The sequence below is a fragment of the Cyphellophora attinorum genome (assembly GCF_001299255.1).
Source record: "Cyphellophora attinorum strain CBS 131958 chromosome Unknown Contig14, whole genome shotgun sequence".
NCBI classification, from domain to species: Eukaryota; Fungi; Ascomycota; class Eurotiomycetes; order Chaetothyriales; family Cyphellophoraceae; genus Cyphellophora; species Cyphellophora attinorum.
In genome coordinates this window covers 792,029-814,343 of record NW_017253242.1, presented here as the reverse complement: position 1 = coordinate 814,343, position 22,315 = coordinate 792,029, and the positions used below count along the sequence as shown (strand labels likewise).

General features: G+C 53.1%; 10 protein-coding genes across 10 annotated transcripts; 3 read left to right on the top strand and 7 right to left on the bottom strand.

Annotated features, from left to right (window-relative positions):
- Nucleotides 1-1,288: 1,288 nt before the first annotated feature.
- AB675_3572 (putative hydrolase) lies at nt 1,289-2,749 on the top strand (the record flags this gene model as incomplete). Its single annotated transcript, XM_018143634.1, has 1 exon — nt 1,289-2,749. The coding sequence occupies one exon, from the start codon at nt 1,289-1,291 to the stop codon at nt 2,747-2,749; it is 1,461 nt and encodes a 486-aa protein (XP_017999509.1).
- A 329-nt stretch (nt 2,750-3,078) lies between these two features.
- AB675_3571 (Fumitremorgin C synthase) lies at nt 3,079-4,732 on the top strand (the record flags this gene model as incomplete). The annotated part of the gene is made up of 3 exons (XM_018143633.1): nt 3,079-3,654; nt 3,702-4,008; nt 4,053-4,732. The coding sequence occupies 3 exons, from the start codon at nt 3,079-3,081 to the stop codon at nt 4,730-4,732; spliced, it is 1,563 nt and encodes a 520-aa protein (XP_017999672.1).
- A 575-nt stretch (nt 4,733-5,307) lies between these two features.
- On the bottom strand, nt 5,308-6,617 carry AB675_3570 (putative MFS-type transporter; the record flags this gene model as incomplete). Its single annotated transcript, XM_018143632.1, has 2 exons — nt 5,308-5,842; nt 5,905-6,617. 2 exons carry the CDS (start codon nt 6,615-6,617, stop codon nt 5,308-5,310), a joined length of 1,248 nt encoding a protein of 415 aa, XP_017999701.1.
- Nucleotides 6,618-7,447: 830 nt separating this feature from the next.
- Nucleotides 7,448-9,195, bottom strand: AB675_3569 (Para-nitrobenzyl esterase; the record flags this gene model as incomplete). The annotated part of the gene is made up of 5 exons (XM_018143630.1): nt 7,448-8,050; nt 8,095-8,438; nt 8,486-8,661; nt 8,708-8,980; nt 9,032-9,195. The coding sequence occupies 5 exons, from the start codon at nt 9,193-9,195 to the stop codon at nt 7,448-7,450; spliced, it is 1,560 nt and encodes a 519-aa protein (XP_017999619.1).
- A 535-nt stretch (nt 9,196-9,730) lies between these two features.
- Nucleotides 9,731-10,514, bottom strand: AB675_3568 (uncharacterized protein; the record flags this gene model as incomplete). Its single annotated transcript, XM_018143629.1, has 3 exons — nt 9,731-9,825; nt 9,921-10,127; nt 10,172-10,514. 3 exons carry the CDS (start codon nt 10,512-10,514, stop codon nt 9,731-9,733), a joined length of 645 nt encoding a protein of 214 aa, XP_017999493.1.
- Nucleotides 10,515-11,101: 587 nt separating this feature from the next.
- Nucleotides 11,102-14,927, bottom strand: AB675_3567 (Vanillyl-alcohol oxidase; the record flags this gene model as incomplete). The annotated part of the gene is made up of 5 exons (XM_018143628.1): nt 11,102-12,218; nt 13,064-13,211; nt 13,258-14,245; nt 14,289-14,589; nt 14,635-14,927. The coding sequence occupies 5 exons, from the start codon at nt 14,925-14,927 to the stop codon at nt 11,102-11,104; spliced, it is 2,847 nt and encodes a 948-aa protein (XP_017999575.1).
- A 472-nt stretch (nt 14,928-15,399) lies between these two features.
- On the top strand, nt 15,400-16,889 carry AB675_3566 (Para-nitrophenol 4-monooxygenase; the record flags this gene model as incomplete). The annotated part of the gene is made up of 6 exons (XM_018143627.1): nt 15,400-15,426; nt 15,482-15,509; nt 15,560-16,083; nt 16,129-16,445; nt 16,495-16,765; nt 16,821-16,889. 6 exons carry the CDS (start codon nt 15,400-15,402, stop codon nt 16,887-16,889), a joined length of 1,236 nt encoding a protein of 411 aa, XP_017999623.1.
- Nucleotides 16,890-17,178: 289 nt separating this feature from the next.
- AB675_3565 (Pisatin demethylase) lies at nt 17,179-18,886 on the bottom strand (the record flags this gene model as incomplete). The annotated part of the gene is made up of 4 exons (XM_018143626.1): nt 17,179-17,331; nt 17,381-17,843; nt 17,890-18,483; nt 18,537-18,886. The coding sequence occupies 4 exons, from the start codon at nt 18,884-18,886 to the stop codon at nt 17,179-17,181; spliced, it is 1,560 nt and encodes a 519-aa protein (XP_017999660.1).
- Nucleotides 18,887-19,253: 367 nt separating this feature from the next.
- Nucleotides 19,254-20,198, bottom strand: AB675_3564 (uncharacterized protein; the record flags this gene model as incomplete). Its single annotated transcript, XM_018143625.1, has 2 exons — nt 19,254-19,676; nt 19,767-20,198. 2 exons carry the CDS (start codon nt 20,196-20,198, stop codon nt 19,254-19,256), a joined length of 855 nt encoding a protein of 284 aa, XP_017999705.1.
- A 32-nt stretch (nt 20,199-20,230) lies between these two features.
- On the bottom strand, nt 20,231-21,874 carry AB675_3563 (uncharacterized protein; the record flags this gene model as incomplete). The annotated part of the gene is made up of 1 exon (XM_018143624.1): nt 20,231-21,874. One exon carries the CDS (start codon nt 21,872-21,874, stop codon nt 20,231-20,233), a length of 1,644 nt encoding a protein of 547 aa, XP_017999747.1.
- Between the last annotated feature and the right edge of the window lie 441 nt (nt 21,875-22,315).

The window sequence follows — 22,315 nt, the reverse complement described above, 5'->3', positions numbered from 1 at the left end:
AGCTATGCCGCCACCTCGCCGTCAAGTGAGACAAGGCGCAGCTCGCGTTACGCCGGATGAACGTTGAATTCGGGCTTCTTACCTGACGCCACCATGCGAAGCACGTAAACGGCAGGTTATTGGTGATATTAGAGAATGCGAGGTCAAGACCCAGGTTGTGAAAAGATGCAGTCCTACCGTACTTCAACCAGCGGTTGCGTTCCTGATGCCTGCAGTTTCGGACGGAAACAACGATGCTCGCTGTAGCTTGCGCCGTGCGCCGTAAGAGTCCCACCACAGCCCTCACCCAGCTCAAAGCGCTTCAACTGCGAACGCCTGCTGTGAAGACTCTGCCCGGCGCGCGCGATAGCTTACCGTCAACGAGCCGCAGATTGCGAAGGCGCGCAGGCGGTCAAGCTGCGCGATCGAGACCAAGCAAGGCCCGGTACTCGACACCGAGGCACTGTCCGGCACTGGGATTGAGACAAAAGTTCCGAGCTGCTTAGAGTTCGCGCCACCCTTCACGTGGGGTGTACTTTCAAGCTGTCGGCGAAAATATGAGTGCAGCATATTTTCATCCGACAGGAGATCCAGATGAGCATGAGCAATCAAGCATCAATATTGATCAATGTGATGCTGAAACGTGACTGATGACATTCCGCGATGAGCGTGTAACGCTGCAAGAAAATCCGGGATGTTGTGTTGTGGTTGCTCGAACCCCGATTCCCAAAGTGCATTAGCGCCAGCCGAGGGGACTTCCCCTCCTTCCGAGCTCCCTGCATCGTCAATGCCTTTGGTTTTGCCGCTTTCTCACCATTGCGACAAGTGCAGAGGTCACATTTCATGCACTTTCACAACTGAAGCACGAAGCTGAAGTGCACCCCAATGATTGGGCTTACCGAGATAATGGACTTCGAGATTGCCTAAGTGGCTCATTGGCGAGAATCCGAGCGCAGTTCATGTCCATTGCCGCTGTAGACGCAACCATGTCCCCTGATCCTTTCTAGCAGGCCTGATCCGAGCACTATACCAGAGCACACTGATCTAGCACTAGCAGGCGGGGGCCTCGAGCACTGCACGCCTGGGCAGCCTGAGGCTGAACCCAGAACACACCTTGATACGATCGCAAACCTTACCATCTCAGCTGCCAAGACATTTTGCGGTGGTACACAGAGTATAGCTCAATGGCAAAGTGCAAAGCTTAATGTTCCCACGAGCCACCCATGGAAATGTATGTCTGGACCCATGACACAAAAGGGCGGGCAATGCCGCCGGCTATTCGCAGACGGTATCGATCACGTCAACCATGATGAACTACATGCTCTACGCATCGCTTCTCGGCTTGGCCTTCGCGTCGCCGCACCCCAGACAAGATCAACGGCAGATACAATGGGGCTCTTGTCCTGACGGCGTGCCCGATGGCTTGAACTGCTCGAAGTTGTCCGTTCCCATTGACTGGAACACGCCTGGAAGCGGAACGATCGACATCGAAGTTGCGGTGCTGAATGCGACGAACCCGGAAAAGCGACTCGGATACTTGATGCTTAATCCTGGCGGTCCTGGTGGGGCAGCGATTCCACTCCTGATAGCTTACCAGCGCGGAAGTTGGTACTTCTCGGACGACCTGCGGGAGCACTTCGACCTCATCGCGGCGGATCCCAGAGGAGTCGGGGCCAGCAATCCCATTTCATGCAGCCCGGATCTCTGGAACGAGCGCGTCATTCTGGTCCCAGGCAATCAAACTGCCTTCGATAGTACCGTTGACTACTGGAATAGCTTCAGCAAGAGCTGCGTCAATGCGACTGGCCCACTCTTCGGACACGTCGACACCGCGAGCGCCGCGAAAGATATCGAAGCCCTACGACTTGCGCTTGGAGGCGAACAGTTGAATTGGCTCGGCTTTTCGTACGGTACCATGCTGGGCTCGCAGTATGCCGAGCTGTATCCCAAGAACATCCGCGCCATGGTCCTCGATGGCTGTGTCGACCACCGCTTGGACGGCAATGCCCAGATTCTCTCCGAAGTCGTATCCTACGAAGCGACTCATGGAAAGTTCTTCGAATGGGCCGCTCAGAACTCCACTAGCGCATTGTACAATCAAACTCCCACGCCCGTCGAGATCTGGGATGAGGTCGTGTCACGAGCATCAGCATCGCCGATCCCAGCTCCTGAATGCCAGGACGTATGTTGTTCCGACGTTTCCTACGAAGAGATCATCTTGAACGGACAGGAGATGCTGATCTGTCCTTCGTCTGGCTTTACCGAACTCGCTCAAGCCCTCAACGACACGCACTACTCGAACAACGCATCTCTCTTCTCCACACCGCTCGCTGTTCGCGGCAACGACTCCGCATTCGGTGGACAGGCAATCCAGTGCTTGGACTGGCAGCCACATCAGAGCACGCTCGACGCGGTCTTGTATCGACAACAAGCGGCAGAATGGCTTGGACCGCATGTTCGTGGTCTGTGTCAGTCTCTGCAAGTTGTGATGAGCTGTCTTGGGTGGGCCGTGGACAGAGTCGACCCGCCGCGCAGATACAACGTCAGCGGGACACCGAATACAGTGCTCCAAGTCAACGCCTTATGGGATCCATCCACAAGCTTCCAGTGGGCAGTAGGATTGAACACGCAGATCGAAGGAGCGGTTCTGGTCACGAGGAATGGAAGTGGCCACACAAGCTACGAAGGAAGAGGCGAAGCAAGTCGTGTAATGGACCGGTACCTCGTCAATTTGACAGTCCCGGAAGCGCATTTTGTTGTCCAGGACTGAAGCTTTGAAGACTGACGGCATAGGCGGTTCGCGGCGGCGGACAAAGATTGCGCTGCAAGCTGACACGCGTTGCCAGCATTGCTCGATTGACGCTAGAACGAATCCTTCCCCACATTTTCCTCTTCGGGAGGTCTTCCAGTTTATTTCTGTGTGTTTTTGGTTGGAGTAAACGCCGGTCCCCGCCAATCCGAATTGCTTCGATTCCCCGACTGGCTCTGAAGATTGACGCTCGCCAACCAGGAAAACGCAGCGTTTGCTGTCAAAGAATTACAGGCAACCTTCTCGTCGCATGTGTTAGGCGACTTTCTTGCCCGCTGCTGCAGCTGAAGATGGCAACGCCGCTTCTCACATTCCTCCTGCTCGCCATTGGTCTCCTACTGATCTTGCGCCGTTCTAAAGTTCCCCGCGGCCTGCGTCGCGTGCCCGGTCCAAGAGGCTTGCCTATCGTCGGTCACACATTCTCCTTGAAGCAAGCACCACAGCAGCAATTACGAAGCTGGGCCAACCGATATGGCGAACTCTTCCAGATACAAGTCGGCTGGTACAATTGGGTCTTCATCAACAGCCCGGCCGCCGTGAAGGCCATGCTAGACAAGCAGTCAGCCGTCACCTCAAGCCGAGTACCTATGCCTGTGGGAAACGACCTGATCTCGGGAGGCAAACGCTTTTTGTTCATGGGCTACACACCCGAGTGGCGCAAGCTACGTGCTGTTGTCCATAAATTATTGACTCCAAAATCATCGGAGACCTTCAAGCCTAGTCAGGAGCTTGAGTCTTTGCAGCTGTTACGTGACATATTGTATGACAACAAGAAAGAAGACTACTCGAGCTTCTACATGCATGTTCGGAGGTATACGACGTCGGTCGTTATGACCTCAACATATGGCCGACGGGTGCCCACCTGGGTGAGCTTTTTCTGCAGATACATTCACGCTGAAACTCATTCGTACAGGACTGCGACGATGTACGTGATGTCTACGGCATCATGAAAGAGTTCTCGGAGCACACAGCTCCCGGGACGTACTTGGCGGACACGATACCGCCGATTGCCGACATAATACCGCGCAGTTTGCAGTGGTGGAGGAAGTCTGCTTCATTACTATACGAGCATCAGCTTTCATTGTGGATGAAGTATTGGAAGACATTGAAGCAGCAAATCCGGCAAGGGAGCGCACCCGAATGCTTCGTCCGCGACTTTGCGGCAACTGACTATGAGGATCAGGGCATAAGCGAAGAGCAGGCAGCATTCGTTGCAGGCAGTGAGTCCACTGTGTCGTTCTTGACCTATGCTGACATATACTAGCCATGATTGAGGCGGGCTCTGAGACTACTAGCGCGGCCCTCAACAGCGCCATCAAGTATCTAGCTGTCTTTCGAGATGCTCAAAACACCGCTGCCGACGAGCTCAATCACGTCATTGGTGACGATCGACTACCAGGATTCGCGGACGAGGAGCACCTGCCGTACATCAGAGCCATGGTGAAAGAAATATTACGCATCAGACCTGTCACGAACATCGGAACTCCCCATTTCACAACCGAAGACATAGTCTATCGCGACATGCATATCCCCGCAGGAACAGTGGTAAGCATCAATCAGTACGCGATCCACTTTGACGCCCGCCACAAGGACCCTGAGAGCTTTATGCCCGACCGATTCCTCGATCATCCCCTCAAAGCTGCCGCGTATGCGTCACATCCAGATCCATATGTCCGTGATCATTTCGGCTTTGGCGCTGGCCGTCGTATTTGTCCGGGTATGCATCTGGCTGAGAACAGTCTCTTCATCACTCTCGCACGACTGATATGGATGTTCGACATACGGCCATGTCTCAATCAGCAAGGGGTGGAGGAAGCGTTGGATGTTTCGGATGACGCATACGAGCCGGGCTCAAACACGTTGCCTAAACCGTATCGTGTCCGATTTGTGCCGAGGAACAGTGCCAGAAACGCGGTGCTGCTGAGTCAAAGCAATCAGCTATAGGTAGATCCTTGAAATCATCTAGGCCACGAAATCTCGAGTCGTCTCTCGGAAGCTAACATGCAACCAATACGGTTCCGCGACAGCATGACGGCTAACCGCGTGGCGAAAAATCTTCAGAGTAGTGCAGAGAAAAGCACCGCAGCTGACTATGCTATTGCAGTCCAAAGCAAGGGGTCGAGAACGAGTAGAACGCCAGGCTATTGGGAAGGGATTGGCACAGAGTTCTCCTTGAGGTCATCGTCCAATAGCTGGCCGATTTCGACGTGGCTTCTGATCACGACCGCCGTCACTCCGTGGCAGATCAGCAACTGAGCAAACCAGACCGGATCAGCCTTCATGTGTTCGAATCTTCAGCATCTCCATCAAGTTGTTCCGACTCCCATGTGCCCTATAGCTCTTCCCAAAGATAGATACCACAGGCAACAAAGCCACCATGCCTGCAGCCCCCGAACCCATGACAACAAACACCCTCAGCGGACCCTCAGTCGCAGCCCAAGTATTGACGAAACAGCTATAGCTACTGCGAACATGTCAGCTTTGTCACAGGAAATGGGTGTATAGCTGAAGGAGTCCTACTATATGAGGAAGTTCTTGACGCACATGCTGGCGAGGAAGATCTCGGAGCTCATACTTCGATATGAGTCAAGCATGTAGTTCGACGTGGTAACCAGGACGAAGGTGATGCCAAAGAGACCCATGCCGTGGAGAAAGGCGGCCAGGATGTATGACCCCTGCTGTTGGACAACATAGCCCCAAGCGATGAATCCAGCAACCGAGACCAGACCGACAGGACAGAGCAGAAGGCGATATTCGGGCTCATAAACACCTTTGTTCTTGCGAACACACCACTTGACGATGGGATCGGAGACCAAGCTGAGGACGGTCGACGCCAGGAGTCCTCCTATGAATGGACCAGCGAAGAGATACCCGACCTCGCTTGCATTGAACAGATAAGGTGGTGGACTGAAGAACTGCGCCAGAAGATATGCCACGATTACATACAGTGACAGGAAGTATCCGCCCATGATGAGGCAGAACGCGACTGGCAAAGTCGTGAAGACGCCAGAGGACCCAAACAGAGCTGAAGCAGGTTCTCGTGCGAGTAGACGCCTGTGTAAACTGCCAGTTCCTGGATGAACGTCTTTGCTGCTGGCTGGCGACGACTGACAGACTCGACGCTGACCTGAGGCTCAAGTTCCTTGCCTGTCGGTGCTGCATTGACATCCTCGATCTCAACTTTGCCAGTCTCATCAATGTCATACTTGTGGTCGCGTCGGAATTGAGTTTCAGGGACGAATAAAAACTGAAGGAGTGTCTGCAGGCCGCCAAAGAGGATCAAGAAGTTGAAGAGGTACTTCCACCCCAGATGCGTCGTGATGGGACCACAGAGAATTGAGCCAAAGTTGGACACGGAGGCCAGCAAGAACGTCATGATTGACATGTAGAAGCCACGCTCGTGGACAAAGTAAAGATCGCCAATCATCGACAGAGCCAGAGATTCGTAGGCGGCGCCAGAAAGACCCTGTACCAGTCGAGCAGCAACAAGCATGTGATAGTTGGCCGCGGCGGCCCCTATGGCACTACCGATGATGCCCAGAAGTCCAGAGACTAGGAATACTGGCCGCTTACCCCACCGACGGGCCAAGGCATTGACGGGCATGATGGAGCAGCCGACTGCCAGCGGTTGGTAGCCTGAAGCAATGACGGCATCCGTGAAAGGTATCTGGAGTTGCACAGAGATATCTGCCAGGCTGGCGTTGAGCAATGGGCCCAATGTGGCGCCCCAGATACATGTGCCCAAACCAGTGATCACGAAGATCCGGAGCTTTTTGTTGAAGGCGAAGTTGAGAGGATCATTTGGGTCGTCGCTTGGTTGGGGCGCCATCACGATACGGCTGTCCTTCCCTTTGCCATGCTTGATGGCGCTGTCTGTGTGCTGCTCTGTCGATGCTTAGTCCAGGATTATCGTTCCAGGCACAGTTGCGAGGTGCTTGTCGTTGAGAATTCCGAGGAAAGGCATGTTGATCGTATGCGGGCTGTGTTCGCGAGGCGGATGGGCATGCACTGCCCTGTCCACAAGGCGGCCTTCGAGTGCTTTATTGTCTTTGAAAGTGTATACTTCTTGTCCGCAAGCAATAGGGCGTAGTAGGCTGCCCATGTCCATGGGGAAACTGATCCTGGGGAAACGGGTTGTCTTACTCCAGACCGCGGCGACACGTGGCGACAAATATCCCGGCATCGGTACTGTAACAATTGCTCGTCAGCTGGGCTTTTGCAGAGTGCTCCAAGAAGACTGAGCGCTCTTGAAGCGAGGCCACGCTGCGCGAAGCTTGTCGGCTCTTCAAACATTGAAGCATTCCCGTTAGCCTGATGCCATGCCTCCAAATGAGTTTTGGGGATCAATGTGATTGGCTCCGTCCTCCACCTGCCAGATCAAGAAGACCTCCACCTACCACAACCGGGCACTGGGAGTCAGTGGGGTACCCCGGATTACCCGATCCAGGAGATGTGTAACCCAGATTGAACTAGCTGGCAGTGGACGTTCGCTGGAGAGGAGGGCGGACTGGAGCCCTCGATTGGAAGTGCAATGACCCTGGGAGCTCACCATTACGGAACAAACACAAACGCATCTTGATGTGAGGACAGAATTGCCGCCGAAGCGAGCTTTGTTGCGCAGGTACCGAATCCTGGATGCGCAATTGCGGCTGATGCTGCTCACATCCCTGCCATAAAAGTTTTCCACGCCTGCAGCAGCACGTCAAGCCCAGTCTTCTTGGCCATTTCATAGACTAGCGGGCGTCTGCCAAAATCTTCGCTTTTGGTGCTTTGAACGAAGCGGCTGCCAGCATCACCTGGCCCGTATACTTTCGCGGCTTCCATTCCCTTTCCAAAGCGTGGAACCGCCTCCTTGCCTGACACGAAGTCGAGAACATCGTCACAGAACGCCAAGGCTGTCTCCTGCTCTTCTTTCGACAGGTGATCCTGGTAATTCAAGAACAAAAAGGCAACATCCAGGATATGTGTGGAGAAGCCCTTCCACTGCCCGTCCCAAGGATTGTTCTCGTTGAAGTGAAAGACATAAGCACTCTGTGGCCAGGTCTTTGCAATCTCAACGACAGGGGCATAGAAGCAGATATCGTGGCCAAATTCGAGAACGCGCTGCAAGTTTTCAGGGGTGTCTTCATTCCCTATGCGATATCCGTCCAAAAGAGCTGAACGAACGTCGGGGTACTTGGCCAGGGAGCGCTCTGTTGACTTGACAAAGTCGCTGACCAGCGTTGGTAGTCGATCGTGTAGCATGTAGAAGAGAATCGATGACTGTCTTCGTCAGTTCAGCAGCTCTCGATCAGTGTTGTACTCACATCGAACCCGCAATCGCCAATCAGGAGGTCACACGTCGAATTGGTAAAGTTGGTTGACAATTTCTCGAACGAGTAGTCTAGTGGTACGATGTCGCGATCCAGAACTGGAAGAAAGGGTGTAGAGGGCGAAACTTTGGACACGACGTCTGCTTTGTCAATTGCCAGCAAGGCATTGATACGTTCCTGCGCTCCCATATCGTGCAAGTCCAGTTGTTTCGTAACAGATGCATAGATGTTATCTGCAAAGGCTTGCGAGATGGGACTCATCAGTAAAGGTGTCCCGCCCATACTCATGACTCGTCGAAAGAGTCGATCTGAGCGGCATGCATGGATCAGTGCCGAGACTGTGCTTGGGTCAGTTTGATCGTCTTCGTTGTCATACTATGCTCACTGGCGCCCGCGCTCTCTCCTGCAACAGTAACATTTTCGGGATCGCCTCCGAAACCAGCGATGTTCTTATGAATCCATTCCAACGCGACCAGTTGATCTTTGAGACCTCGATTCGCGTCGATGCCGGCATCCAGAAGTTCTTGTGATGCAAGGAAGCCAAACACACCCAAGCGATAGCTGTAGAACCAGTTAGGCGGGCACTGGCGAGGTTATGAACACCTACTTGATTCCCACAGCAATGACTGGTGTGCCGCGCTCGACTGATCGACCTACGAAGGCCGCCAAATCATACTGTGGCCACGCATTCGAGCCCAATGCAAAGCCGCCACCGTGTATGAAGACGAACACGGGAAGACCGGTCTTGTCAGTTGTAGGCATGTTTATGTCGAGGTTCAGACAGTCTGTATCAGACGACTTGACAGGCGTGTATGGTAAGCTCTTTTGTATAAACATGTGCTCGGTTTGGCAAGCGTTGTCCATCATCACCGCGGTAGGGCTGACATTGGCGTTAGTCGCTATGCACGCGCGATTTCGCGAGTCTTCTTACCCATGCTTGTCGAATTTGCCGCCCTTCTGGTTGTTCACGACCAATTTAGCTTGTGCGAATCGGTTTTCGAGTGTGGCATACTGAATGCCAAGGAAGCGAAGTACGTTGCCGTGTTTTATACCGGCGACGTGGCCAAGCTGAGGATGTTCCAGAGTAGTCGACATTTGGAGTGATTGAGAGCCAGCCGTGTGAAGGCGAAGACCTGCAGAGTGGTCTGCATCGCGATTGATAAACGGCCGTGTAGAGTCGGCATGTGGGGTCGTGTGCTCTATGGCTCCTGGCTTTCCCCAGCTCCGAATTGAGCGTGGTCTTCGGACATAATACCTCCACAATGTCCGACTTGGAGTCCACACAGTCAGCATCTGTCTGACATTAAGCACAGTATGCGACTTTCGCGATGCGGCCGTTTAGATTGCCAGCTTGTTCGGGTAGAAACTGAGTGTTTTGTGTACTTGTCCGTTGAATTCTGAGGTTTCAGGTCAGCGCGGGTCCTGAGGACCAGAACGGTCTTGCAGATTGAGCCAGCAAGTTTGAGATGAGCCTCACTTTATTACTAAGTCGCTGAAACGTTTCGTCATCGGTTTTCTCGCCAGGAGGGTGCTGTAGGAGTTCGTTATATCTCCGCTAGAGCTGGAGAAACCGCTCATTTCTGGGCCGAACAACTTGACTGCCAGTATGCACCGCTTCGTGGATTCGAGACTAAACGGAGTCATTTCCTGAGGAGCGAACATCCTGGAGGCGCTTCTCCAATGTGTCGGCGAGCTGTCTGAGCACCCAGCCCATTCTAGCTGTGACTGTGACAGAACGAAGTTAGCTCAACCACCGCACAAGTCGCACCATGACAACGAAGCCGGAACAGAACGTCAGTCCAGGAATGTAAGGTACTCACGTCCCCAAACCCACGTATCGTCATAGAAGGCTGCCCAATACCTTGCTAACTCGGCTGCAAGACATTGCTCTCCAGGCACGAACTTGATACCTGCGGCTGGAAGGATATGACCTGCTCGAGTCACGTTCTCTAGCTCATCGGCAGCCGTATCGAAGTTCCGGGCCTGCGCCAATTCGATTTCGAAGATCCATTTCGTTACACATAGTCCTGCATTGCTCAGTGACCATTCAAGTACTGTATCGGGTACTTACCAACGTCCCAGCCCGCAATGGCGTGCTCGATGCTCCAAGTCAAGGCTGCCGTCTTCTGTATCAGCAGGGCGCCGCCTCTAATCGGAACCTCGAAGGCCTCCAGCGTGCGAGAAACTACTCTCGTAAGCAGCTCGCTGCGTGGACTTGCCCGTTCAGTATAACGTCGAACCGTCTCCAGTATGTCGCTTGAATCGTGTCGAACGAGAATATTCTTGTCAATACTGTTGGCGTCGGTGAATGCCCTGATGTAGCATACACGGAGAAGTGCCAAGCTATTGAACAGTAGCGGACACTCCTCCTTGGGCGAAACGATCTTGGATCCATCTGGCACCCGGTTGATCATGCTGGAACATCGTCCCAGAGCGGCCTCCATGTGGGTTGTCCAGTGGGTTTTATGCATTGCGTGAAGGTTCTTCTCGTCGCCATAGATGTTCAGAGAGTCCGTGAGCTCCGTGATGTGGTACACTAGTGTGTTGACCCCGTGCATCGAGACCATGGCCATGAATGGCGTCCAGCGGAGAGAGCCTAATTGGCCAAGCTGTTCGGGTAGTTGCCCACTCATGGCCCACTTCACCGCGAGTCGCAGTGTTATCCTCGGCGACTCGATCATCGTTGCCCTGCGGTTGGCCCACTCTTCTTCGGTCATCGCATCCCATAGCTGCTGATCGCCGGGCAGTTCGAGATCGCCGTGCTGAAGAACAGAGAAACCTGGTGCGAGTCCGTAGCATATAGCTAGGAGCTGCTCATGATGAATATGCCACACAGGAGCCTTAAACACGACCACGTTAGCTGTCAGCTTCCTAGGCCGGATTACATGATCCCTACCTTTTAGTACACTCTCTTTCCGCCCATTGGTTCCAGGACAAGGGTGTCGGAGACATACAAGCAGGACTTAGATCGCCTTGACGCAATCGGTACGCCTGTGATTTTTCAGTCAACAGTCCTTCTCGAGCTGAGCGAACCCACACAGGATAGCGAACCAATCTCCTCCATAGATCGCACGACCACGTCTGGATGGCCACAGAATGACCCAAAATATGCCAGTAGCAGTTGAGTCTGTGTATCCCATAGTGGTGGCGGCTCAGTCTTCGTTCTCGCAGCCACGGGCTTTGACCAATCCCAGAATACACTCGCGAGCTCCAGTTCGGCTCGCTGATGTCGGCGCGTCAGAGCTTTACGGGAGAGTGTGTACATCGTCCCAGCATTCGAGCGATCAAGAAGATGAAGTGCGCCGATGGCACAGATCGCCAGTACCAAGGGAGACCGCATCTCGGCAAAATCCATCGTGGGTAAATGGAAGATCGGGAGATGCGTATTGAACGAGTCCATGAAACTGTTAATGTCTTTCGATAGGACCGAAGCAGGTGGAACGTCGTTTGGAAGTCCCTCATTGTCAGGAAGACGTCCCGCAAGGTCCTCTAGCAGTCTGTCTCGAGCCGCGTCAGTGAACTCGAGCGGCGCACGTTTCGCTTGCGGCATGCACGAGATCTCTGGTGGTGACAATCCTACGTCTGTCTGGTCGGCTCGCACTCCTCGTGTGTCAGTTGTTCGGAAAGGTGAAATTCCTTGCCGATTTAAGACTGGCTCATCCGTAGTCGTGGGAGCCACCGCGGGCACTGGATTGTGTCCGGATATGCTTGCAGCCACGAATCGAGGATCATAGCCAAAATCGAAGTATGGACTCAGTATGCCGAACGAAGTGAACGCGTCGAATGCATCCGTTGTGTCTCCGGGGAGTACTCCAAGCGTGTTTTGATAGTCTGCAATATCCGTCGGCAAGTTGTGGACTTCGTCGATGCTGGCAGTAGGACGAACATCATCCATCACAACGTCATCGTTCGCAGCCGCGTGGCCCACCCTGGCTTCGATGCGCGCTCCTTGACCGCCACTCGGCTCCTCCAGCACGCTTGGCTGAGCATGACCGAGGTCACCCTCTTTGCTGGCTTTGGTGACAGATGCGTTAGAACTTGTTGAAACCGATGGACGTCGTTCCGTAGTCCCGACTCGCTCTGAGTGCAGGGTCTTCTTATGACGCAATAAGAGGTCACTGTTGAGATCTTGTCAGTCGCGTTGCCTGTTGTCTCCATGGCCAAGGTGATTGTTACCTCCGACTATATGCCCTTGAACAGAACGTGCACCGATACGGCTTCTCGAAAGTGTCTATTTCGCGATTATTAGAGCGCTCGACAACAGATCGTCACCACGCCGCCGTTTCGTGAAGCACACGTACGAGATCTTTCGTGTCGATTGCAGTGCTCCGCGCGTTTGAAGCTTTTCGAGCAGTGCTTGCAATTATAGTTCCGTGGGACGTTACTCGCGGTCGGAAAATTCAATATACCTAGCATCCTCGAAGGAAGAAGCGCGTCTTCGTGGGAGATGCGTGAGTAATACTATTTCAGGCATCGATGTTATGGTAAGTACGGTGATGAGCTGATCCAAAGAAGCTACAACGTTTGCTCTGACGAGTAACTTTGGGGAAGCCACCAGGGCTGTGCGGGGAGGCCTGGTCACGCAGATCACGTTCCAGGGTTCCCCGCAACCCAAATATGAGCAGGCACGGGGCCAAATCATGCCCAAGCTGTTCGGACAAGAAATGAGCGTTTTCTCCATCCTTAACATCCACGGATACCTCACACCAAATTCCTTACAGCGACCTCCCTGGCTAGTAAATTGATGGTAGATAGATCCTGCGATATGAGGCTCAAGTGCGGCTCCTCCCAAAATTCCTGGCTCGATCCTCAAGCCAGTTCCGGCCCTCAGAGCCCGCCTTGACTCGAAATCTTGAGGTTCAACTGACCCGCTGAAAACGCTCAGTTCATGCCCGAACAGCCTGCATGCCCTGGAGTCCCCTATAAGCGAGCGCCTAAATTGGCTTCCCGCAAGACCGGAAACTGCGGATCCCATTGCCCTGCAAATTTCTGTCCCCAAATGCCCTGCTTTCCAGGCGATAATATTGCATCTGGATCGAGTGTGTCCTTAAGCTTCTCCACAAACCTCTTGTATGCATGATCGTTGAAGTCGTATAAGTTTGCGATAGCGTCTATCGATAGTCAGTAGGTAAGCACAAATAGCTCCGCGACACTTACCCATATGGTTGACGTGCGACCGATAATTGCTGAACCCCTTCGCTTTCGCCTCTTCGTACATTTCTGCGAAGATTGCTTGTATCGCCTTTTGTTGCCACGCCTGCGTCTTGTCGAAAGGCTGGAAGTTGACAAAGATGAGATGACGTTCGTGCATGAAGAAATCGCAGAACAAATCGAAGCCGTACTTCTCGCAAATGCGCTGCGACTGCTTGATCCACTCCAATGTCGACTTGCCATCCGAGGGAATGATGGAAGAGAAGTCGCCATGACCTGCAATTCCTTTCTCGCCCGCAGGCAGTCGAAACTTCACCATCGGTAGACTCCACAACGTTGGCACGCCTACGAAAGGGCCCCCATGAGGCTCTGGAATATTCGAGGCTTCCAGCAGCTCATGTTTCTCACCAGAGAACATCTCGAAGCGGAATGTTCCAGTCGGCGCCCGAGCATTCAAGACCGACTGAATCTCATCGACTTGCGCTTGCAATATCCTGCGAGGCCCAAACAAGCCCCACTTGCAATTCCAGTACCCCAGATTGTGCTGCTTCTGGAGAGCCTTCAACACATGTGGTGGAATTGGTCCGGGCCCGCTGTAAAGATCCGCTCGTTTGTTGAACATAGCCAATACTTCTATGATATTCGACACGAAGACTGTGTTGGGTATCGTGCCATTCTGCCGCATCGACCCAAACGCCTCCGTAAGCACTTCAATGTCTTCAAGTTCAGGCATCTCGAAGAAGCAGGACGCGTACGCTTCTGGCTGAGGAGTGAGCCAGATCCCCATCTTTGTCACTACACCGAGATTGCTTTGCAGGAAGAGTCCTTCAATCGAGGGTCCGAAAGTGAACTTCGATAGGTGTGCTGCGTCCGAATTTGAGATGGCGAATTGGCCGGTACGAACCACATCTCCGTCCGCCAGTATCACCTCAAGGCCGGCCATGTTCTGATGGTGCGTCGCGGTGGGCGTGAAGCCAGTTCCTCTGTCCAGGGTCTGTAGGAGGTCAGCCACACTCTGAGCATTACAGATTTCTTACATTGCCTATCACACTCCCCCAGCCAAGCGACGGAGTGCTCGGCCACACTCGCAGCTTATTGGCCTTGCAATAGTCGTAAAGGTCCGTGAATGTGACACCGGGCTCGACCACCGCGTATGAAAACTTTTCGTTGACCTCGATGATTTTGTTCATGCGATGCAAGTCAAGGGCCACCGAACCACTGAGTCGTGGTGCCGGTCCGCCATATCCCAGATTCTTGCCGCGACTGAACACCCATAAAGGTATGCCGTGTTTAGTCGCTATCCGGAGGACTTCCCGCACTTCATCGGCAGATCCTGGACTGATCTTTTAGCATGTCTGCGTTGGCTGTCTGAAAGGTACGTACCAGATTGCACCACTTGGCACCTTTCGTAAAGGCAGGTTCTCGTTCATTTCGTAGGGATCGATGTACTCCTCAACATCATTCTGCCGGTGTACACACTTCTCGCCTACAACAGCGGCCCACTCCGACATGGCTGCATCGTAGGTGTGCTGTTTCACTCCGGGAGGCAATATAGGCTCGAGTGGTTCTATGATGGACTTCGAGAATAGTTCAATGTGGACCTTTTGATACTCTGGATCGTGGTATTTGTCGCTGTGCAATTCGGCTGAGCCGGCTTCCAATACTTGTGACAACATCTCGAGAGGCCTTCTAGGTATCAGCTCGTTGTCGACGAGGACGCGACAACATCGTCCGCGCTGCGTCGTTATAGCCGCATAGTAGACTTGCAATTGTGGCGGCACCTACCCCAAGGCGTGAACGGGGCCGATGTTTGGGGTAGACATGGGCATGTGGACAGACTTGGAGTGCCCCACTTGCTTTACCCGGGCACCATTCGGGCCTAGATTCACCCATTGTGGCGACAGTCCGGCACTTCCACAGCAGGAGCACCTCGACCCAATTTGGACTTCTGTGCGGCCAACTTGGTGGTGGAGAGACAGGTAGCGACGGAACTCACCGTGAAGGCGGAGAAGCATCTCAGCCAAATCGGAATGGAAAACACGAGCAGTCGAACACGATCTCGCACACGGCTTGTGTTTTCCGGTAGTTCTTCAACATGTGAGAACGCAACCCCTGGATCTCGCCGTCAACAACTCAGCCTACGCCAGCATGACAGAGCCAGCTAACATTTCGAAGGTGGGCCGACGTTACTGAGCCAGCATTGAAACTCTCGCTGACGGCGCTGACTTAGGTAATTGTCGTTGGCGCTGGACCAGCAGGTACGATGTAGAGCGCCCGATTGCTTCGACAACAGACTAATTCGCGCAAGGCCTGATCCTCGCCCTCCTCCTAAGCAAGGGTAACATCGCAGTCGACATCTACGATGCTGGAGATGGACTTGACAGCGCCCCAAGAGCAACTCACTACTCGTCTCCATCTATTCACGAGTTAAGACGAGCAGGCATCATCGATGATGTTCGAGCCATGGGATTCAGTCCAGATGGGGTGACCTGGCGAGATATTAACGGCAAGGTACTTGCAGGATTGTCAACCGCATCGCTTCCCGAACAAGACAAGATGCTCTGTCTGCCGCTAAATAAGCTGATGGTGATCATCAAAGAACACCTCGATCGACAAGCAAATGTGCACATCTATTGGGGCCACAAAGTGGTGAACCTTCATCAGGACCAAGCTCAAGCACACATCGTTATGCAAACATTGGAGGGAGAGAAGACGGCGTCCGCAGATTATATTGTTGGATGTGATGGAGCAAACAGCCAGATCCGCAGATCTCTCTTTGGCGACATGGCCTTCCCAGGCAGAACATGGGAGGAGCAAATTGTGGCTACGAACGTCTGTCGAAGCGCTCCAGATCCGACTTAAACCTAACTTTGACAGGTCTACTACGACATGAAGCCCTACGGCTGGGCAGACGCAAACTTCATCATCGATCGTGACAATTGGGGTATGGTCGCGAAGATTGGCACCGATGGCCTTCTACGGATCACATACGGCGATATCCCAGGTCTGACGCGCGAGGAACTGATTGCACGACAGCCCATGAAGTTCAAGCAGTTCCTCCCTGGCAGACCAGATCCGGACAAGTATAAAGTCGTTAATATAAGTCCGTACAAGGTGCATCAACGATGCGCAGAGAGCCTACGTGTTGGGAGGTTTCTGCTCGCTGCTGATGCTGCTCACCTTTGTAATCCGTTGTAAGTGCCGGTCCTAACCGGTCCTAAGCGTGGTCTGACATGTAGCCAGTGGAGGTCTCGGCCTTACAGGTGGGCTGGTAGACGTTGGGAATCTGTACGACTGCTTGTACGGGATCCATCGTGGCTTGGCGGACGAAAGTATCCTCGACAGATACAGCGAGGTCCGGCGACAGAAGTACAACGACATAATCGACCCGGTCTCCAGCGCGAATATTCGACGACTGTGGTCTGATCCAGCGAAAGTGGTGGAAGACGACGAGTTCTTCCACATGTGCGCAACGGCCAGCAAAGATCCAGGGTTCAGCCAAAAGATGCAGCTGGTCAGTCCATTTATCCGAATGAGGATCCTGCTTGCTGACGAAATTGCTAACACAGGGTCTCAATGCGATCATGCACGACTTCAGGAAAGAATACAGACCAGTTGGCCATGCTGTGCCCGTGTGATTGGGGATCATTGCTCAGGAGGCTTCAACTACGGATACTATGCCTCAGCTCTCTACAGCCGACAGTCATGTGCTACGGGTTCGGCCTTATATTAGAGGACACCGGGGTGTTCGAAAATGTCACTATTTAATGGGGAGTCGTAGAGCGGATCTCGTGGACATCGCATGCATGGCAGTTCTGACTCATATCTGCTAAAACACGATACCTGAACAGAATTCATTTGGATCATTTGGCAAACTATCTGGTCTTATGAGATGCCTCTTCGTTCCACACATCGTGAAAAGTCCCACTATTGTGACGCCTTCTCGCGCAGGCTAAGTCGCATCATCAAATCGTGCTGGTAGGCGAACCAATATGAAGTGATAGTCCATGGCTTATCCTTGTTGACGAGTTCAACGTCGAAAGTTCTGAAAATCTGGGCAATCGATTTCTGAACTTCGACCTGCTGTCGTTAGTCGATCGTGGTCAAACAAGCGCCTACGTCCACTTACCAAAGCAATGTTTCGTCCAACGCACATGCGGGGTCCGGATCCACCGAACGTCATATTGATTGACTCTAGATACCGCGCCCTCTCGTCGCTCTCCAGCCATCTCTCGGGCCGGAACTCATCGGCATCTTCTCCCCATGTACCACGGTCGCGATTGTGTGCAATAAGGCTCATGCCAACCGGCGTGCCTGCAGGAATGGAGATGTCGCCTATCGTCATTCCAGAATCTGGCGCGTGACGCAGAAGTTGGAACACAATTGATGGCCACAACCGCATTGCTTCCTTGGTGACTGCAAGAAGATAAGGCAAATTCTGGCACTGCAGGTACGTGATGGGCTCTGTCAGCTGACTCGCGGTGTAGTAGTCGTCAATTTCTGCTTGCAACCGTTTGCACACGTCCGGACGCGAAGCGATAGCTTCCAGACAGGCACGGATTGCGATAGACGTTGTGTCGGCACCGGCGCCACTGCATACACGTCAGATTGAGCTGGGAAGGATTTGATCAAACTCACACCAAGTTAAGAGCTTCCGAAAGCACCTCCTCGAATCTCGCAGGATTCCCATCTTGATCTCGCATCTTGAGGAAGTGAGCTAACATGTCAGACCTGCCTTCAGTAACGGACTTCTCCTGTCTCGCCGCTGCGAACCGCGGCTCGACCTTGTCCTTGCTCCAATCCTGAAACTCGGCGACGCGGTTCCTAATTCCACAAAACTTGAACATTGCCTGTGTGACCGGATTTGTGAACAGCTTCATCTGACCCAAATAGTGACCCATGCATGAGCTCAGGAAGAAGAGATTGAAGATGTTCTTGCGTAAATCAAGCACGTCGGTTCCCGTCTCGAGATGCCCGAGCTGCGTGCCATAAGCAAGCTCTCCAACAACATCAAACGCAAAAGCATTGGTCATCGCCGACATATCGACCGTCTGGCCCGTGGTAGCATAAGTGCGTAGTCGATTTATCAGAAGATCTAGACAGCCTTGAATGAAGACTTCGTATCGTAGCACCGAAGACATGGTGTATGCGGCCGAGACTCGTTTCCGGAGGAAGGAATGCAGCTTACGGTCTCTGACAGAGAAGAAAGCCGGCGCCCCGATCGGTGGGTCCCTGGCTTCTCATCAGCATTGCACCTGGCAGATTGCAATTAATGTCACACTTACCACACACTGTACCAGGACGTTTTGACCGTGTTGCAACCGTGGCCATAAAGTTGTTTCATCGCAGTCTGTCCAACCACAGAGACCTCATTTGGGGCAATTCGTACGACGGGACCGTACTTTCTGTGTACATCAACGATGTCATCGTGCCAAGTTCCGCGCCAGTATCTATTGTTCCGCCATAGCCCGCTCAGTGCTGCTGAGGGAGGGCCTGGGATATGGGAGAGGGGATGGAGGTAGCGACGATAGACACCGAGACAAATTGATGCCGTTAGGGCAAGGACCAACACCAAGAATCCTGCGAAGAAGGGATCGCGAATAGCGGCTCCATTGGATATCGTCAGCAGTGCCATGGTCTGATCAATCGAACAGTTGGTGGATCGATGAGCGAACCTTTATCCGCGTGTTCGAGGACCTGTCTTGTTGGGCCGGAAGCTATGATATTTAGCAGTCTTTCTGGTACAGAAGCATTGCCGTTGTCCAAGCGCGATGTCCTCGAGCGCCTTGGCATCCCGGAGAGGCCAGAATAAAGTTCACTTCCCCGCAATGGGGATGGCTGAGGTGATTGAAGGTTTCGATGTCTGGGAAAGGTAGGTGGAGTAGTCGGGGTAATCGGTCGAGCCGGGGGCTGTACACCCTTACTTGTTGCGGGAGCTCGTTAGGGCAGTGACGCGAGATCGCATCGTTCGAGCCTCGACGTATCGACACAGCCATCCTGGGCTAGTCTTCATCCACATCGGGCCTCTCTCTCCTGTTCGCTGCCCTTTTGTCTTCAGTCATCGAAGTGATCTTGTCGACATGCTTGGAAAACTTGAGACTCATCTCCGTGACCTGGCGGAAGTGTTCTGCGGTCACCTCCACCATTTGCCCGGCTGGTCGAGCGTCGTCCTCACTCGCTTCGTACTCCGCGAGAGCAATCGCCGTCTGAAATGCATTCCGAATTTCTCTTCCATTCCACTGGGTTTCCTCGGCATTCTTGTCCGACAAGACATATGCCTTCGCCTTTTTCGAGACATACCACCTGCCAGCGGCCTCTGCCTCCATCTTCTTGAAGAACGCCTCCCAGATCTTGATGCGCTTCTCATTGTCAAGCTTCGGGTACTCAATCTTGGCATGAATACGTGACGCGAAGGAGTCGTCGATCTGTCCAATGCGATTCGTGGTGAGAAATAGAAGACCTCTGAAATACTCAAGCTTGCGCAAGAACACAGAGACCAGGCTGTTTCTTTCCACGCTGTTGAGAGACCGCTTCTCCAGGAACACGTCTGCTTCGTCGATCAAAAGGACAGCATTCCAAATCTCCGCCAATTCGAACCATTGGGTCAGTTTAGCCTCCATCTCATCCTCTTTCACACCAATATCCGCCACGGACAAAGACAACAGCGGCCGACTAAAGTGGCCTGCGATTGACTCCACAGTGTATGTCTTGCCGACACCGGGCGGGCCGTGAAGCAGAATCACTTGACCCTGGCCCTTGCCCGAGATGAAGTCCACGGAGATCGTTTCCCTTCTGACAATCTGCCGGTAAGATATCGCCTTCACAATCTCCGCATCGCCAGGCTCAAGCACAAGCCCTTCGAGGGCGTCCCTATCGTACTGCAAATCCCGTATACCACCAACGTCGAACACTCGCCATACCTTGTCGTTCAAGCCGATACCGCCCATGAACGGAAAAAAGAGCAGATGATGCCTATCATCTAGCTTCGATGTAGTCTTGAGTTGATCGAACTCTCCGTACGTATTCGCATTCCCCGTGATTTCCAGAAGATGAGGCTTCGATCCAGCACGACCTCCGGACTTGCAAACCAGTGTGTGATTTCACTTAGCCTTGCGGTGGAGCTTGGATCGATGATGGCCTTTCCTTTGTACCGCCTGGGCTGATTGTTCTTGATATAAGCGATTCCATCGACAAGGACTGGTTTGCTTCTTTGCATGAAGAGATCAGCAACAAGTCTGCCACGTTCGATATGTTTCACACGGGTCCCTTTGTCGCCGTGATAGATCAGAGGGTACGCTTCCAGCTGCGATACCTCCTTGTCTCCTTCGAACTTGCGCACATACGTGTGAGATGTAGACCGGCCAACATTATCACCGTCGCTACACATGCACCAGCTCGAAACAGCATACGCGCGTTCCATCGCATTTTCGTTGTTTTCTGGCACAACAGAAGGTCGTGATCCATATACCACGCTTGTAAGCTCGACCGATCCGGCGGGAGAGCCATCTTTTTCTGGAATATGCGTCCAGATTTCGGTGCCGGGCTTGTAGATCAACCAGAGATTCTCGTAGGAGATCACTGGAGTTGCCAATTCAAGTTTCTTTTGAGCAGGCCTGATCTTCGACTCCATGGTAGGCTGGAGGTAATCCAGAAGGATCTTGACATGGCGCTTTGTCTCGTCGCAACACAAAGACCGATGGCCATGAACGCGACATTCTACGCCGTTCAGATCCTCACACGGTTGTCTAAGGGTCTCAAATTGGTCATGATGATGAACGAGGCACTCGTACGGCTCGAAGATTGTGACAGTATCTCCGGTTAGGGCCTGGAAGGGATAGTAATGAATGAGTCGTCTAATGGCGTTGAGCAGTTTTGCGGAGTAGATGACTATCCTGAGCGTGCCCACCTCCGTAACCTCGAACTTCTGGAGGAAGTCTGAAATCGCTGGAGGATTCTCATCGTCATCGATATTGTCGTCATCCCAACCAGCTTTCTGGGATCCCGCCGGCGCTGATATCGTTACGGACTTTGCGGGCTTGGATTTGCGCGCTCTGGTGCCGATGAGTGTGATGACTTCCATCACCTCCGGGTACTTGGCCGTTTGCGTAGTTGTTGAGGACACTTGGGCGGCCTTTAGAACGGCAAGTGAGTCTATCGGAATTGATTTCAGGATATCGGTCTTGGGGTGGTACCACTCAGCCTTGTACGAAACTTCGCGGCGAAGCGTGTCGGTCGCACCGAGTATCTCTTCTGTGGCTGTCGAGGCATCAACGGCTGCAGACTTGCTTGCAAGTGATATGGCGTCGCCGGCATCTGAGGATGTTTCTGCCTCTACTGTGCCATTGGACGGTACTGAGGCAGAGGTTTCGGCCGTGACAACTTCTGTGAGCGCAAGCTTCACGTCTGTATCCGTGGGCTCATGCATCGCATCTGGCGACGAGATGTGCGCCACTTCTTGTGCCATAGTTTGACTATTATGTGGTTGTTTCTTGTTAGATGCAGCGTGAATGTGGAAGCTGAAGTTGGCGTATTTGCATCGTCGATGGGACGTCACGCCTTTTGTTTCCGTCACCATTACTGGGTGGGAGGCTGAAAGATCTATCTCTTGCTGCATTCTTGCCATGGTGTGCCGCTAATGCATGGCCGTGCTAGGCGAGGCAGCGCCCTGGTCCAGCCTGGAGAACAAGCGCTGCGAAGCTTGTCCATAACCCGACGAAAAAACTGCACACGATTGCACGAGTACGTCGCAGATTTAGGCGGACACAGTCCAGTGTCATCTCGATACGCACTTCAGATATTGATCTTCTTGTAAAGGGTCGTGCATGGTATCGGTGAGGCAAGACGTGCGTTAAAAGCACGTAGCGATCTGTTGTTAGCCCCCACGTCTTAGTCTTGCAAGCTGATACGCTGCCGAGGTCGCCCTTTGACGCTTATGCAAGCCGGTGCGAGGGGGCCTCTTGCTCACCGGTCGTGCCGTGCCGCCCCAAAGTTTGAATTGATTTGCTGTCCCGAATGTCCTGGCTGCACATTGGGCGGAAGTCAGCTTGACTTCGTGATTGCGATC